Below are 17,725 nucleotides of genomic sequence, written 5' to 3' on the forward strand. Positions count from 1 at the left end.
CAGGCTACACCTGCTGGCCATGCTCAATTTCCACAAACAGCCAGGGTCCCATGCCCAGCTAACACCACAATGGGAAGGAAGAGGTTCCCAGCCAGAGTCCCAGAGCTCTCCAGCATCCAAACACCGCTTGGCTCCAGTAACCTGTACTTTCTGGAAAGCATCCGCGGTTCAGTACGACCAGGTCTGTGCTAGTATCTGGGCTGGATTTTAATAATGCTACTGAATTAAAAAGAGGAGAGACAGACACAGTGAAACAGTGAAAAGACAAGACACATGGGTGTGGGCAGCTGACCAGGCAGCAGACAAAGAGCCCTAGATTCTCACCTCCTGGAAGGCTAAGACCCTGTAGTCTGTGGCATGGGGGAAGGGACCAGACAGCCACTGTCAGCAGGGCCCCACTTTATACAGGGTGACAAACAGCTATGGATTAACTAACTGGCTGTCCCCTCAGCACACAGACACACAAACAGACACATGCATGCCTATGACCGAGGTGCATCAGACAAACAGTTAGGGGGTATGTGATGATGCCTTTGAAAAAAAAAATCATCACCTCTAGGGTTTCCCACCTCAGCTCTGTCTGATTCGGCCACATAGCTTTCAGGTAAGTCAGGGGATTCTCAATCTGATTTTCTTCCTCGCAAAGCAGCTGAGCTAGAGCACAGGGACCCTTCCACCCACTAAGATGGTGGCTTGGGAAGAGCTGGACTGACCAAAAACGTGTGCAGGGCCAGGCCGTGGGCGAGGGGCACCTTGGTGGCTCAGTTGGTTAAGTGTCTGCCTTTGGCTCAGGTCACGTTCCCAGGCTCTTGGGATCGAGCCCCATATCACGCTCCCTGCTCAGCCGGGAGTCTGCTTCTCCCTCTGCCCCTCCCCACTGCTTGTGTGCTCGCTCGCTTGCTCTTTCTCTGTCACTCACTCTCTACTAAATAAATAAAACCATTAAAAAAAAAAAAAAAAAAAAAAGAAGTGGGCCCAGGGCCCAGCCTCAGACTTTGGCCTGGCTTCGAGCGACCAGAGGAAACGGGAGTCTACCCCTTTCCTCCACACCCTGGAAATGGGAGGCCCTGACACCATCACGGAGTTGTCAAGGCAGCTCCCACAGTGGCGACATCAAGCCTGGCCTCTGAGGCCAGGTGGGGTCTTCATTGAACACTGCGTTCTCCAAGCGTCAAGATCAAGTGGAGAACAGGCATTCCTAGAAGCTGCCTTGTCAAGAGAGTCACACAGGGACTGACACCATTCCAACCTGAGCTCCCGATCATCAGCTGGGGGTCAGGGGAGGGCTCCACGGGCAGCCTCTGGGCACCGGAATGGGCTCAGAGGAAAGCTGGTGAGTGAGTTCAGAGTGGTCCCGGACAGACTTCTCCAAGGTCTAGGCCAGCCCAGACCCCATAACCACCTCAAGATTAAGAACAGCTTCCACCTCCCAGTCTGCCTCTCAACCCATGCACAGGTTCAGGAAAACCCCCGCAGCTTCAAGCCAAGAGCCTAAGTGAAACTGAGCAGCAGCTAAAGGAAATCCCCCAGCCAAACTGCAGCAGTGAGCCTGGCGGGTACGTGCAAGGGCTGCCCAGCAAGTCCTGGCCCTGGATAGGAACAAACGCCTCTAACATACAACAGCTTCAATTACGGAAGCAACTACATCCACTTTATAAACCCCGGAAAATAGAAGGGGAAAATGGTAGTGAGGGTCCCATGACCCCAACAATGCCCTACGGTGGTTCCCATACGCTATGGGCTGTTCAGGTCAGCAAGGGCACGGTGTCGTGCACGTGGGACACCCAAGTGGCCCTCACAGGGAAGAGGCTTTCCTCTTACTTCTACAGATTGTCTCTGGGGCCAGTCTAAGGGGAGTGACACCCCTGACCATGGCCATGGGCCCTCAGAAGAGGGCCCCGGTCCTGCCCTTCCACCCCCCGCCAACACCCAGGAGGGACCCAGCAGAAGTCAGACAGGCTCACGTACCTTCCGCAGCTTCCCGTAGTCAATCAGCTCAGGTCGGTGTCGGTGGATCAAGGCACAGAAGCCAAGGCCGTCCTTCCAGCTGCCCAAGGGAGAAGGCGGGGCAGGCTGGTGAGTGGGGCCAGGCACCACCCAAGGGGAAAGCTCTAAACCAGGACTGGAGGGGCCCACCTTTTTTCCAGAGATGAACACACAGTGCTTTGGAGCAGGAGTGACTTAAAACAGGATGGGAAGGAATATTTCTTCCTGCCACAATCCTGGGCCCTGGGGTCAAGATTCTGGGGGGCCTGGGAAGCTAAGACACCTACTGCATCCAACTCTACTCTTTACCCAGGTCTCTGTTGTTCCCCTGCCCCACCCCCCCACAGAACTTTCTGGACACTCTCCTTGGGGGGGAAGGTGGCATTGGAAGGTATGTGGCACCCCTCACCCCCCGCCCCGCAGAAAGTAACTTCTTCTCCAGGGACCTCTGCTCTGTTCTAGAGCTGAGACTACCCCCAGCCAAAGGGAACCGAGGAGTCTTGGTGGGGAAACAGTCCAGGTTCTGCAAGAACCTGTCAGCCTTCAGCCACTGACCTTATGTGGAAGTTCTGGATGTTGACGTTCTTGTAGGGGGCTGTCTTTCTCTGACACCACAAGAGCAGCCCTTCTTTTGCAGAAGTCTCTGTGAGTAGGGGGACAACGGGAGCAGAGGTCAGTGGGCTGGCTCAGCACAGGCAGGGGTGTTGGCTCATGGGAACCCCACCATGCACACAGGGTCCATGCTTGTTCATGAGGGGTCCATACAAAGACCCCTAGATTCCAACCCTGGGGCTACTAGGCCACTAAGTCTGTTTCCTCAACGAAGTTTGACAAGTTATTTGAGAAACAGAGAAGCAAGTGAGGCAGCTTTTACAAACTAGCCACATAACACATTTAAATACTGATATAATGGCCTTCCAAGCTTTCAGAATATCTCCCCCATTATTTCCCTTAATTCAAAGACATCGAGCATTACAAAGTAAATCAGCAATCTATGTCAGGTCTATGTCTGATCCATCTATGAAAAGTCCCAGGATCTCTGGGGAGGGGTATTCCGGCCATGCAGAGTGCACAGAGCCGTGTGTGGGGCAGAAGTGTTAGAATATCTAAGAAGTTTCCTTATATTTAATGCATGGATGGACATCACTGCTGTGTGAAGCAGACCCGTGTCTGTAAGGTAAAGCAGGTGGGTGTCTGAGGGGACCCCAGGAGTTCCGAGCACAGACGGCAAACCACACTGTCCCCTTGTGCTCGCATCCATGAATTGCAGAAATGGTACCCGGAGGAGAGGGTTCATGGGTGATCTCATTTACTTTCAATTCACAAAATGGACTTTTAAATGACATGAAAGGATTTCTGCAAAGATAGTATTTCAAGCACAAACAAACAATAAAAAAAAAATCAGCAAAGCTAATGCTTCTCCTCAGCTCAAGCTCATCAGCTATTTTACAAGACTGAAGTAACGACAACTTAACCAGAGCTGAGAAGGAATCAGTCCCCAAAGAATCAAACTGAGCTCATCAAGAAGGCAATTTGAAAATGGATTTATAGCTACCATCACTAACAAGATCCATGTTCAAAGTGACTACTGTGGACACCTTTTCAACTACTTCAGCCCTAAACGTAGGCCTTCCCATGGTTGTAGCATCACATGTCAAACAAAAATTTCCATAACAAAGCAATTTATTCTACATTCTTTCCATCAAAAGAATTACTTTGAATAAAAATCTACGATTCCTGGGCCATGAAAATGAATAAAAACATATTTCGTAAAGTTTATGTGTTTATTTATTTATTTATTTTAGGAATCTCTGCACCCAGTGTGGGGCTTGAACTCACAACCCCAAGATCACGAGTCAGCACACTCCACCAACTGAGCCAGCCAGGTGTCCCATGAATAAAAAATACTTTAAAAATATTATCTCCATCTCACCTGTTTAAAATTTGTTTTGGTATGTGTGTTTCATGATACAAATAACAATATCTCAATATAATTTATTACAAAATAGATGTACACACATCAGATATAAAGCTCAAAAAATGCCAGAGTGTGGGGCTCCAAGTTTAACGAGATGGCAGCCCCAACCTAGAGCGGCCTCTTAAAGATCTGTGAAGTGGCCACAAGAGGGAGCTATGGGAGCAAAGTGGAGGACCTCGGGTCCGCCAGGAGCCCTGCTATATGGCCTCCCGGCTGCTAAGCTATTTCTCTGCCCTTTTGGATTTAACAACCCAAGAGCCAATACTTCCCCATGCACCCTTGGGCAGTCCCCAAGTGAGTGGGATTCCCTGGGGCCAATGCGCCAGTGGAAACCAGCACCTGAATAGTTCCAGTTTCTCTACAGAAACTAGATGCCACCAATGGGCAAGAAACCCAGGAGGCAGCCCATGATTAGGCCCCCACTGAAGGGGGTCAAGGGTTCCCCAAGCTGAGCTCAGGGAGGAAGACGTGATGGTGAGGGTCGGGGAGAAGAGGGGGCTTGGGAACTAACAAAGCAAAGCAGGAGACTCACCTTCCACAGAGATGTCCTGGATGGCAAAGCGGAGGATAATGGTCCAGATCATGCCCAGGGTCATTTTCACGTTCCCATCCACAATTTCTACAGAAATGGCATCGGGACACTATTAGCTGGGGCAGGATTAACACTCCCGGAGTGCCCAAATCACTGCATGAACCATGCAGGAAATCAAAGACCACACAGCTCCACCTCTAGGGAAAGGAAGTTGTTTTTCAAAGTACCATCAGGTTATCACAGGTGCCAGGAGAGAAGCCTCCTTGGGGGTGACCGGGACACGAGATAGGTGTGATCCATTCCGGTGGGTGCATCACAGAAGGCAAGAGAGACGGACAGAGAAGAGGGACAGGTTTCTAAATCATCACAAATGTTCTGGCAACTCTGTGAACCATCCACACCCAAAAGTGCAGGCACAACTGAGAGGAATCGATCAAAAGGAATCAACCCCATGCCATTACTTGGGCACTAATGTTATTTTTAAAAAATCAAACAACAAACTTCACAATTAAGAGATAATCCATTAAAAATTCAGTCTAAGCAACACTTTAAGAGACTTTTAAAAAATGCTGTAAATTCTATGAAGTCATTTTTTTCCTTTACCAGGCCCGGAGGCAAGGAATATAAACAGAAAAGAGGAAAAAAAAAACAAAACTCTCTTTAAGGAGCCTAAGACATGGAGCCACTTAATAGTCTTGGGAGCTGAACTGATGCCAATCAAATGTATACTCCTTACCCTCACCTGTTTCCAAACCAGCAGACAGTAACCCAGCCCCACGGCAAGGTACTCAGCTAACCATCTGGCATCCAAGAAATATCTTATTTTTTCCAACCTGAAAAACTGACTGTAGGAAAACACTAACAAGACCGGGAGAAGGGGTAACTTCCAGGAACTCCCAATATCCCGAGCCCACGTCCACTAGGGTCTTTCCCGCAGACCCTTTAAGCAAGAGTGAATTCCACTAAGGAAATTACATTCTAAGATCTTATCATCTTAAGACCTCAAAAGGGAGGGCAAAACCGCATGCTGCTGTAGGCTCAGCAAGGGGCAGAGTATTGCCGGCAATACCTGGGTGGGGGGGTAGGCAACTCTGCTGAGCCCCCATCGGGGTGCCGAGGAGGAAGAGGGCCCATATCGGGCAGTGGACAGCCTGTGACTCTTCCTGCTCACGAGGGCCTCCCACAGCCCTCCCAGAGCCGCAGACACCAGTGGGCCACAGACCAGAGTCAGACTGCCTGGGTGAGAGATGGAGAACTGAGCAGCACACAACTACCTTCCTTAAGCAGTAGAACAGCCAGCCGGCACCGCGCAGAGCACACTGGGAGACGCGGTGAAGGTTACTCAGTGAAGAATCAGTCCTTCAAGACTTGGTTCTTGTGTTTTGTTTTGTTTTTAAGATTATTTGTTTATTTATTTGACAGAGAAACCGCAAGAGAAGGAGCATAAGCAGGGGGAGTGGGAGAGGGAGAAGCAGACTCCCTGCCGGACAGGGGAGCCCAATGCGGGACTCGATCCCAAGATCCTGAGATCATGACCTGAGCGAAAGGCAGATGCTTAAAAACCGAGCCACCAAGGTGCCCACAGATTTTTTTTCAAAAACGCCCTTTCACTTGTGATTTCCAAAGGTTTCGTAACGTTTAAAGGGTTGATATAAATTGATAAGGAAAAAGGTCTAAATTCACAATAAGCGAAAGACTTAAATAAATATTTCACAAAACACAAAATATAACCAATTTATACATATGTTCAATCTCTCTTGTAATTAAAGAAGATAACATTCTGGGACACCTGGGTGGCTCAGGTGGTTAAGCGGCTGCCTTCGGCTCAGGTCATGATCCCTGGGTCCTGGGATCAAGTCCCACATCGGGCTCCTTGATCCGCAGGGAGCCTGCTTCTCCCTCTGCCTCTGCCTGCCTCTCTGTCTGCCTGTGCTCGCTCCCTCTCTCTCCTTCTGTCTCTGACAAATAAATAAATAAAATTAAAAAAAAAAAAGATGTTAACATTTTCCTAGCTATTAAATTAGCCACTTGAAAAAACAAGGAACACACACCTTCACGTGGGTTGATGGTAAACAAAGGCTACAGACCACACTGTGGATACAAGTGTAAACTAGTGTGAAAAAACACTTTCTGGGGTGCCCGGGTGGCAGACGCAGTTTAGCATTCGACTTGTGGTTTCGGCTCAGGTGGTGATCTCTGTGTCGTGAGATCGAGCCCCGTGTCAGGCTCCAAGTTCAGCACGGAGTCTGCTCTAGATTCTCTCTCCCTCTGCCCCTCCCGCCCACACATGCTCCAGTGCTCACTCGCTCTCTCTCTCAAATAAATATAATCTCTTTTTTTTGAAGATTTTATTTATTTATTTGACAGACAGAGATCACAAGTAGGCAGAGAGGCAGGCAGAGAGGGCGGGGGGGGGAAGCAGGCTCCCTGCTGAGCAGAGAGCCTGACACAGGGCTCAATCCCAGGACCCTAGGATCCTGACCCCAGCCAAAGGCAGAGGCTTTAACCCACTGAGCCATCCAGGCGCCCCTCAAATAAATAAATCTTTAAAAACAAAAACAAAAACACACTTTCTGAAAAATAATTTGGCAACAGGATCAAGCACCCTGAAGTTTTTCGACTTCTGGACAGTGAACTCTCCCTCTAGAAAATCTATGCCTAGCCGACGGTCGGACACGCGGCGTAAGGCTGCTGTATGACAGGGCCTGTTGTAGGGTCATTTCTTGTGGCCCGAAGTTGGAAAGCAGAAATACACCCAGTACAAGGTGTGATGGAGTAAATGCCCTCCCTGCCCATCACCCATTTGCTCAGGACCTCCGCGGTTTCCCACCTGCCTCAGAGTCCACGCCCATGACCAGTGGGGCCCTGACAAACCCCTCCCAACTCTCCCGTCACGTGGCCTCCCCACAGCTCTCTCCTCCCCAGATATCCACGAGACTTGTCCCGCACCTCCCTCCATCTCCGTTTCATCTTCTCCTGGAAACCTCCCACCTGCACTTCCTGCTGGAATCTTCTCCACCTGGGGTGTGTGTGTGTGTGTGTGTATGTATTTTCTCTCTCTCCCCTTCCAGACCATAAGCTCCATGAGGGGAACAATTTTTCCATTCTGCATCACTGCTTAGAGCCCAGCAGAGGGAGTGCCAGGCACAGAGAAAGCCCCCATCAACATCTATTGAATGAATGAATGAATGAATGAATGAGGGAGCACTGGAGGGCACAACCCACGTGCGGGTGAACGGGCAGAGGTTACTCAGGCCCGTGGCTGGGAGATCATAACCGCACTCGGGCTCCTCCAAGGCAGGACCCAGGTCTGGAACAGAGTGCCGCTGTGCTCAACCATGAACACAGCCACTAAGAATTGCCTTCACTAGTTTTTAATGACCTGGAGAAATCTTTACAATATGGAAAGTGGAAAAAGCAAGTGTGAAATTTCATGGACAGTGTTTCCAACACAGGGGATTATTTTTTTAACATCTAGAAGAGGCTCAGGTGGCGAGGTCTTGACCTTTCCGAGGGCAGAGGCTGCAGCACTGGCCCCCTGCCTCTATCCCATCCCATGGCTCCCCCCATACCTGACCTGTGAAGGCCAAACACCTAGGCCTCCTGTGGCCTCGAGTGCGGTGCCCTCCCAGCACTAAGGGAGACAAGAGGGGCTTCTTTTTTGCCTACTTATTCCTCCCTCCCTTCCCTAGAAACCCCCAGGGATTTCTGCTCACTGAAGTCTCACTCATACCAGATCCTGTAGGACACAGGAGAGCCAAGTACAGGCAAAAAGAGTGGGTTGACATCCCCTACGGCACCCCAGCCTCAGGGCCTGCTGCCCCCCATCCCACCCCCAGAGCATAGCCCCTGCCCCCCCCCCAACCCCGAGGGTCCCCAGAACAAATCCTTTTCCCAGGCATCTGTGGGTCTGGATCACGGATGCCCATCTCACCAGAAGCCTTATGTCAGGGGACTGCCAGGAATGCTGGGTCTCAAAGGAGGGTCCCAAGGCCACACTGGGCCATGGGGACAAAACACAATGACAGACTAAACTGTCTACTATGGGTACAGGAAGAAGGGGAGCCATGTTTCTGCCGTTCCTGGTCTACAGCCTGCCACGACGCATTCACACCCTGCACTGACCCCTGCCCCCACCCTATGGAGGCAGTCACCCCGTGCATGACTCAGATGGTAAAATGAAGACATTCCGCATGACAGAAACTAGACCGCCGGGGGTCACGGGCTCCCAGACCCATGCTTCACCCCCAGTACAGGTGACCCATCATCAAGACCACGCCGAGGCTCCTGGCACTCAAAGCCATCAGGCCTTCCCCGCCCGAAGATCTTCAGATAAAAAATCCTTCTGGTCCTCTCACAGGGTTAAATACCAACCACTCACCTAAGTCAAGTCTCAAGTCCATGAAGTCTAGACATTCTAAATCAAGTGTATTCTAAACTTTTTTTTTTTATAAAGATTTTTTTTAAATTTATTTATTTGACAGACAGAGATCACAAGCAGGCAGAGAGGCAGGCAGAGAGAGAGGAAGGGAAGCAGGCTCCCCACTGAGCAGAGAGCCTGATGCGGGCCTCGATCCCAGGACCCTGGGATCATGACCTGAGCCAAAGGCAGAGGCTTTAACCCACTGAGCCACCCAGGCACCCTCAAGTGTATTCTAAATCAAGGATCTATTCTAATCCCACCTGGATATAAGGAAATCCCTTACTTTCAGCCTCTGTGCAAACACCATCGGGGACTGGGACCACAGGCCCCTCCAGAGCACCCATTCCATTCCCAAAGGGCCACCTGGGCCTGGGTTTGACCATCAGGGGCTCACCAGAGTCTAGTCCTGCACCCTATGATAATCCTTTAAAGGTCTGGGGTCTCGCCCATGCCAGGCCTGCCCCCGTCAGCCCAGGATGCCCCTCAGCGTACCCAGCAACATCTCTCCCACCCAGACCCCCATGAGTGCTCACTCCGGGGATCTGCTCCACTGCGTTTTATGTTAGTCTACAGCAATAAACCGCATCTCATTATAATAAACAAACCCCATTTGTGGCCTCATCCAGTTTCCTGGCACGGCAGGGCAGGCATCCCAGCACATGATCTTAGAGCTCAGTCTGAAACAGGAAAGGTGATTTCAACGTAGAAGGCTCGGCCTACAGCAAGGAATCCCGAGGGCAGTGAGGAGGTCAGGATTATCTCATTTTAAAGGAGCCTTTCAAAATCTTCAGAGAAGCGAGGCCCGTGTGAAACAAATCAGAAATAGTGGCCAGCTTGGTTGACTTCCTGGAAGGTCAAAGGCACCGGATAGAGTTTATGCCTGGGTCTGTCTTTGCTCCTCGCCCTCTGCCGGAACAGGCACAGCCAAGCGGACCCAGCCCTCCGTAGCTGAGGACAAGCACATAGTAAAGTCCTGCCCTCGGCCCCCACATGCCGTGTCTGCAGCGATGGGAAGAGGTTCAGATCTGAGCTCTGGAGCCCGAACTCCCGGGTTCAATCTGGCTCTGCCCCACGGAAGGAATCTACCCACAGCCTGTGCTCAGCCACACCACCGGCTTCCACCCGGGCAACTCTTCTCAGCCTCAGCTGCCGGGATTACACAATGTGGCTGATGACACCCACCCGACAGGCCTGCTCACGGGCAGAAAGGGAGAGCCCAGCCAAAGCATCCTGTCTAGCCAAAGAGCTGGGAGCAAGTGCTCTTCTCTCCCATCGTCCCCTTTCCTGCTCCCCTTCGGACCTCAGAGGGTTCTTTTTAATTTTAAATTTTAATTTTTTATTTTTTTAAAGCGTAGAATTATTGCTCAGAGTTAAAAAAAAAACAAAAACAGAAACAAACAAACAAACAAAACCTGTTAGGTAGCTGTTTTTCTTTCTAAAAATCTGGATTTCTGGCTTCTTTCAAAAAAAGATGGAAAGCTCTTGCCATGATGGACCTGTATCCCCCTGCCCCACAGCAACAATCAATCAGACCTGCCTGGCAGGTGCCCCGATTAGGAGGAAGGACCTGCTTTCCCTAGTTCTCCACAATCCCCACCCATCCCTACCATCACCCCAGCTCTCCCTTATACATCCTTTACTGCCCTGCCCCAGGGGGACATGTAAGCTTACACCAGACCACCCCAGCGCCGTCTTCTGGTTTCCCAGCCCTGCTTCATGGAAACTTTTCCTGCCAACTCTTTAATCTTCCCTAATAGAGCAAACTACTCTTTCAAGAAGCAGAGACTACGTTTCCACTCACAAAACAAGTACCCCGCTAGGTGTGAGTCCTTCAAACATCTCCTGAGCACCTGCTGTGCGCGCCACACAGACGCAGAAGACACGGACTTTGCTTCACAGCCGAGGGGGTGCTGGGACACACTTGGTGGCACCCACGACCGCTCAAACGTGAGCCTGAGTCCCCAGAAAGCCTGGGCTTGGTGAAATTGTTCTGCAAAAGCCTGATAGGAAATATTTTCAGGGCGCCTGGGTGGCTCAGTGGTTAAGCCGCTGCCTTTGGCTCAGGTCATGATCTCAGGGTCCTGGGATCGAGTCCCGCATCAGGCTCTCTGCTCAGCAGGGAGCCTGCTTCCTCCTCTCTCTCTCTCTGCCTACTTGTGATTTCTCTCTGTCAAATAAATAAATAAAATCTTTATAAAAAAAAAAAAAAAAGGAAATATTTTCAGCTCTGTAGGCCATACAGTCTCTGTCACAACTTTTCTGCCAACGGTAGCAGGAGAGCAGACAAAGAGAAATGTAAACAGACAGGTGTACAAAAACCCATGTCGGCCAGATCTGAGACCGCGGACTGTGGTTTGCCGATACTGCACTAAAATTTGCCTTTGATGTAGCAATATAAAATCCCTCCATTTCTAGAAAGGAAGGTGGGGGCGGGGAGAGCTTTAGACTCCTCCCACCAGAGAAGAGATGTGCTCCTCTGGTTTACTGGAGCGAGCCCCCCACCCTCTTCAAGAGGGGGGTGGGGGAGATGGGGGGGTGATTTCTCCAACACAAACCTGGTCTCAACTCTGGCTTTGCCCCTTATAGACACTGGGACCTTCAGTACGTTACCTCATCTCGTTAGGCATCTGGTTTCTTCTCATCCAATGAGAGTAACGACGAGAGCCACCAGGGAGGCCATGTGAGGGATCAGTGAGATCGTCTCCCGCCCAGAACCCGCCAGGGCGTGAGTGCTCCGGCATTCACAGCCACGCGCGCATGTGAAATGGTGAGTGAACGGATGGAAAGCTTCCCAGCTTTAGATTTCTGGTGCCGCACCACAGGTACCCAGGGAGTCCTGATGAATCCACGGGGCACAGTGCTGACACGGCCTGGCTACGGTGTTCCGTTCTCCTCCACCCTCCCCAAATCCTTCCAGAACACCACAGTGCACACCGAAACAAACTGCACTGCCTCGTTTAAACCATTAAGAACGAATAACAATGTATACTGAGCTTTAAAAAAAAAAACTGTTTTCAAGTGAAAGGAAAAGAGTCAAGAACCTAATCTGTACAGAAATGCTATTAGGAAATGTTCCTGAAGGCTTCTGGACATCAGTCTTCCCCACAGACCCCTGGGAAGACCTCCACCCAGCGCATGTCTGACACTCTCCAGGCAACAGAATTCTCTGCCTCAGGCAGCAAAGTGCAGGCAGGCCCGTGGGTGAGGGAGGTGGCACTCCACTCTCACAGGATCTCAAGGCACCAGGATTCGGCTGCGGGTGGGAGGGATCTAGGTCAGGACCAGGGAGCAGGCCCTTGGTTTTCCAGGGGGCAGAGCCGATGTGGGGGGTGCCGAGATTGGACGGAAAGTGCAGCTGTTACATGAAGAATCCGCATGCCCCCCACTTCCCAATGCACCCAGCAGCGTGGGAACCCAGGAGTCAGGGCAGAAAAGGCCAAGAGAACAGGGAGCAGAAAATCAGGCTCTGCCGAGCAGCCAGACGGCGGGCCTCACTCACCTTCGGCTCCAATGGACACGAGCTTGACCCCCTTGCTGGCTATGAAATCCAGGGCCTTGTTGACATTGGAGATCTTGTGCACTCTCATCTTGCCTCTCTCCGGCTTGGCCAAGCGCTCCCCTGCATGCAGATCAAGAGGGAGGGCAGGGAGGGTCGAGTGCTGCTTCCTGGGAGCATGGCTGCTCTCGTGACACTCTCGCCCAGGAGCAGCGAGGGGCCCCCTCGCAGGGAGTGACAGGGAGAGTCGACCCTGCCTCTTTCCTGCCACTTCTCAGACCTCAGTGCTTGCCCCCACCCAACTGATCTGTATTAAGCCGCTATGTCTGGGACCTGGCAGGCGCTAGGAATACAGGGGTGAACAGAACAATTCCCTGCCTTTGCACACTTCTGGACCAGGAGGAGACAGAGCTTCAACAGAGAAACACACAAATACATGTAAATGTATTTGAAGGATAAATGCCTAAAAAGAGGATGCAGAGGAGGACAGGTGGGGCATGAAGGAGTTGTGGAATAGTCAGGAAAGGCCTCTGAGTGGGAGGGCAGCTGCGCTGCGACAGCAGCCAGTGATGATCAATCAAAGCAGAAGAACAGCACATGCAAAGGCCCCGAACCTCTTCTACTCTATACTGCTTGGTCTGGGAAGATGTGTGGGCACTTTAGAATATTCTGAAAAAGTCCCCTAGTGTTCAAAGAAAGCTTCCCACGGTGTTCCTCGCTTGCTCGAGAACCACCACCTCCTGTGGGCATCCTTGGCTCAGCTCCAAGTCAACTCCCCACCCTCAGTCCACCCCCTCCTCCAACACAGGTTCCAGGGTCAGAAGCTGCAGGCAAAGAGCTGGTTCTCCAAAGACCCCATTAAGAGCACTTTCAGCTCAGAACAAAGGCATTCAGGGACCTCTTTAAACTAAAACTCAAAATTAAAATGTGCAACATGCATGCCCATACCAGGGAAGGACACATAGCTTTAGAGTCTCTAAAAGGCTAGGGATCCCAGGAGGCTGAGTACTGTCCCAGAGCCCAAAACTCAGGACCACTGCACCTGCCATGGTCTCCAGCCCCACCCAGCCACAATCCGCCCCCCCGCCACACCCAGGACATTAGCAGCCTGGCCAAGAGAGCTCAAGGAGCTGGACAGCCGCAATGTGGTAGCAGCGCTTCTCCAGGGGGCCTCCCAGGCCCCCTCCACCCCAGCTTCTGGAGAACAGACTTCCTGCCACAGATGTGATTAGGCCTGGCAGCTCCCAAGGAAGCACAGCTGGGGTTTAATGATTAAATTAAGACCTTCCACTTGCAGCTCTCCCAAGGCTGTGGCCCCTGCTCAGCCTCCAAAGCGAGGTACCCCATCAATCCCCTGGGCAGACAAAATGCCCCGGGGACTCCCTCCCATTGGACGGATGAGGCAGCACCCCATTCCGCCTCGCGCCCTGAAGCTCTCCTGCTGAAGCCCTAGCCCTTAGGTCCTGCCAAGCCTGAGCTCCCCAGCCAGCCCCCCAGCTGTGTACCCTGGCTGGAACAGGACTTCTCCATCGGGACAGTGAAGGCAGCGAGGCCGAGGCCGGCAGTTCTCGCAATTCCAATGCCCAGCCCCCTTCCCCTGCCTCCTAATTTTGAAAATTAGGAGGTCTGGGGTGTGCCTAGGACTTTGCATGTGGATAAGCTCTCCTGCAGATTCTGGCGGGGGGTGGTCTGGGGACACTCTTCAGAGGACCACTGGGGGCACCAGCCCCTTCCTTCTGTCCTCCTACTCCCCTCGCAATGCTCAAGGAAGAAAATGCAATGTCTCAGTGACTCAATGTCCCCCACCCCCAGGAAAGAGAGAACCCCAGTTCACGGACGTGCACAGGTCCCCTTGGGCACAGGCCCGCCTGTTCGGTGGGGAATGTGCAGCTAGTCCTGCTGAAAAGCCGGGCATCCGGTCACTCCAATATTTGCTGGCCATCACACACATGCCAAGCACCGTTCTGAGCCCTTGGGACACAGAGATGAGACCATCCCTGCCCCAAGCAGCTGAGAGTGGGATGCGAAAAAGCACAAATGGGCCCAAAATGATCATACCGTGGGCAAACGACATGACAGGAATAACAAGAGGAATTAACGGGGTGTGACGGGAGCCCAGAGCTCCTGTCACTCCTGAGGACAGCCACTCATTCGGGGAAAGCCTTCCTGGAGGAAAACCCTGAGCTGAGCCGGGAAGAATGAAAAAGACCACCACCAGGTTTGTGTAAACTAAGAAATGTTAGAAGAGGAGGCAGGGGAGAACACTCAGAAAGGCAGTTGGAGGAGAACAGTATGGTGGATCCTAAAAAATTAAACCTAGGATTACCATATGATCCAGCAATTCCATTTCTGGGTATTTACCCCAGAGAACGGAAAGCAGGGGTTCAAACAGATATCCGTACACCCAAGTTCACAGCAGCGCTAGTCGCAAGAGTCAAAAGAAAGAAGCAGTTCCAGTGTGCACCAGAAGATGAATGGGTACACAGAACGTGGTGTGTATGTACAGCGCAATGTTAGCCTCAAAAAGGAAGGAGAGAGGACACATGGACGAACCAGGAAGACATTATAATAAAATACGCCACAGAAAGACATATATTGTAATTCCACTAATTCCACTAATATGAGGTGCCGAGAACAGTCACACTCACAGAAACTAAGACAAGGGTGACTGCCGGGGCGGAGGGAGAAGGGAGCGGGGGGGCTGGTGTTTGATGGGCTTGGGGTCTCCATGCGGGGTGACAGAGAAGTCGCAGATGGATGCTGGTGTGTCTGCACAACAAAGGGACTGTACAAAATAGTCCAGGAAATTGAAAATGTTCAAAACATTCAATTTTCTGTTTCGTGGGTTGTACCGCACACACACAATCCCTCCTTCCCATCTTCATTCACCCACACACAAATTTCACCTGCAGGAGGATATTTAAAAGTTCCGGGGAACGAGTTGGCTGGAGCTGGTGCAGAAGCACAGAGGGCAGAGAGCCCGTCCCTGGTGAGGACTGCGCGTCTCTTGGGGTGACAGAGGGTCTGAGGTCTGATACCTTTTTGGGAAGTTAGCTGAAAATGAAACAGGTGCCAGCTCACAAAGGATCCTGCAAGCTACGTGAAGGAATGTGGGCTGTAGGCTTCGAGCCCTGGGAAGGCACTGAAGGGCTCTGAGCATGAGACAGCAAGACCTTATTTGGGCCTGAGCCGGCCCCTTGGGCTGCCATGCAGAGGATGGACTGCGGTGGGGAAGAAGCTGGGAGGGTCCAAGGCCTCTGCGGATCATCTAGGTGAGAGCTGGCAAGGCCCACACTGATACCACATAGCAGAGGTTAAAAAGGCTAACAGAAGAAGGAAATAGAAGGAATGGAACTTGAATGCCAAGTTGGAAAGCAAAGCAAAGGAAGCATTGTCTCAGAGCTCTACATTAGGTTTGGGAGAAGAAGACAGAGAATATAGGAGGAAAGAGGTCTGTCGGGGCCAAGGGTAGTCTGCATAGTCTTGGGCACACTGAGGGGATGCTGGGGGGACATCTGGGTGGAGGTGGGGCCTGAGGGAAAAGGCTGGACTGAAACCAGGTCTGAGCATCACCGATAATTGAAGTAGAAAGTAAAGTGAAGAGAGTAGCTAAGATTACCCAGTGTATAAACCAAGGCGTGAATGTTGGAACCACCAACCTTGAAGGCATGGTGGAGGAAAGGTATTCCTAAGAAGGCAGAGGACTACATTCAGGAGGAGTTTGTCTCTCCAGATTTCTGGACATCCAAATTCTTCACTGGGGGCCAGATAAGGGAGTGGGATCATCTGGATAGAGGTGGAGAGGTACTAGTAGAGCCAAGTTTGGAGATGGTCAGCCATGGTGGACCTTCTTTCTTTTTGCCAATGAGGGTGCGGAGGCAGAAAGACAGTGACTTGTCCAAGGACACGTGGATGGTTGGCAGCAGAGCCAGGACCAAACCCAGTCTCCTAGTCTGAATTCACACATGGCGCCCCCAGCTTCTTCCAAGAGACCCAGGGCTCACCACAAGCAAAGGCAGAGTAGAAGCTAATGTGTCAAGGCAGCGTTCCCCACCCCCACCCCCGGGGCCGAACCCAGCAGGCAAGCACCTCACCCTCGGCCGGGGTGGCCCCCCTCACCTGAGATGACCTCCAGCAGCAGCATGAGCTTTAGTCCGTCCCGGAAGTCCTCCTCGATGTTCTCGATCTGCGTCCCCGCCTTGCGGAGGTGGGAGTTGCACCATGCCGTGAACGTCTAGGCAAAGGGAAGACGAGCAAGTGGTCAGGCTCCCCACACATCCCAGAGTCCCTGAGGCCTTCATAGGGGCCTTGCTGGGTCCCAGGCCCCGCCGACCACGCCCTCTCCGGGCGCTGTGTGGATGATATGGGCGGGCAACCCTGGGACGGACCCTCCTTTGCGGCCTCTCCATGCGCCGTTAGAAGGGCTGGCAACTGACCTCTTAGGTTCTTAGGCTTAGTTTCCATCCTCATAGTTACAAGGCAGAATATCCCAGGGGAGGCAGAGTGAGCCTTAATTAATTACCAGGGCAAATGAGTTGAATAAATCTTTGTCCACTTGGCAGCTGGCTTAGGAAAGAATTAGTGAGTCTTGTTGAGTTCACAATTCACAGGCGGTATCAGGACAAGGAGAGAAAGGGGAGGACCCCAATGCGCCCATGTATGTATGTGTCTATCTGTCTGGAGTCAGGGTGTCAGGCACTTCCAGCTGCAAAGGTGTGAGGAAGAATTCCAGAAGGGACTCTGAAGAGACTAAATGAAAGCCCATCTATATTATGATTTTCCAGTCTGCGGGCAGGGGTTGCGGAGGGGGGCAGGGGGCAGGGGAGAGCAGCAACACTGAAGCAGCCAGGGACCAGCCAAGCAGTCCCGCAAAGACAGCGCCACCTCGTGGCTCCCACAAGGAACAGGCTGACCCCAGGAACAGAGACAGAAGCAGGTGCTTCCATTTCCCAAGCCCGCCTAGAACTGGGGCAGGGTCTCTCCCCAGAAAGAAGAGCTCTCCAGCTTCAGATGCAATCTACTTCTTGGCAACTCCAGAATTCTATGCACCAAACGGCATCTTCAACAACACAGGGTCTCAAGGGCCCATGTCCAGCCCCCCGCCGCCCCCAGCAGCGCCAGTCAGCAACCCTCCCACCCGCCCTGCAAAACTGCAATGGTGAGCGGTGTGTTACTCAACCAGTAGCAGGCACACCAGAACCACCCCTCCCCCTCAGAAAGGTCACCAGACTCATGACCCCCTTCCCCCACCACTTCCTCTTGCCCTGGGGGGGAACAAAGGGAAGTGGCAGGGAACAGGCCGAAGAGAGG

General features: G+C 52.0%; 1 protein-coding gene across 4 annotated transcripts in view; it reads right to left on the minus strand.

The window, feature by feature from the left end:
- ACTN1 (actinin alpha 1) overlaps positions 1-17,725 on the minus strand; it is a 96,237-nt gene that overhangs the window by 27,517 nt on the left and 50,995 nt on the right. For all 4 annotated transcript variants that reach the window (XM_004739005.3, XM_004739003.3, XM_004739004.3 and 1 more), the window contains exons 2-6: positions 16,535-16,649; positions 12,419-12,538; positions 4,497-4,583; positions 2,542-2,629; positions 1,969-2,047 (exon numbers count right to left, since the gene is read on the minus strand). In XM_004739005.3, the coding sequence (XP_004739062.1) occupies positions 1,969-2,047; positions 2,542-2,629; positions 4,497-4,583; positions 12,419-12,538; positions 16,535-16,649 (489 nt within the window). The remainder of the gene's footprint in view (positions 1-1,968; positions 2,048-2,541; positions 2,630-4,496; positions 4,584-12,418; positions 12,539-16,534; positions 16,650-17,725) is intronic.

Source organism: Mustela putorius, unplaced genomic scaffold (assembly GCF_011764305.1).
Source record: "Mustela putorius furo isolate JIRA1106 unplaced genomic scaffold, ASM1176430v1.1 tig00000129_pilon_pilon_pilon, whole genome shotgun sequence".
Lineage (NCBI taxonomy): Eukaryota > Metazoa > Chordata > Mammalia > Carnivora > Mustelidae > Mustela > Mustela putorius.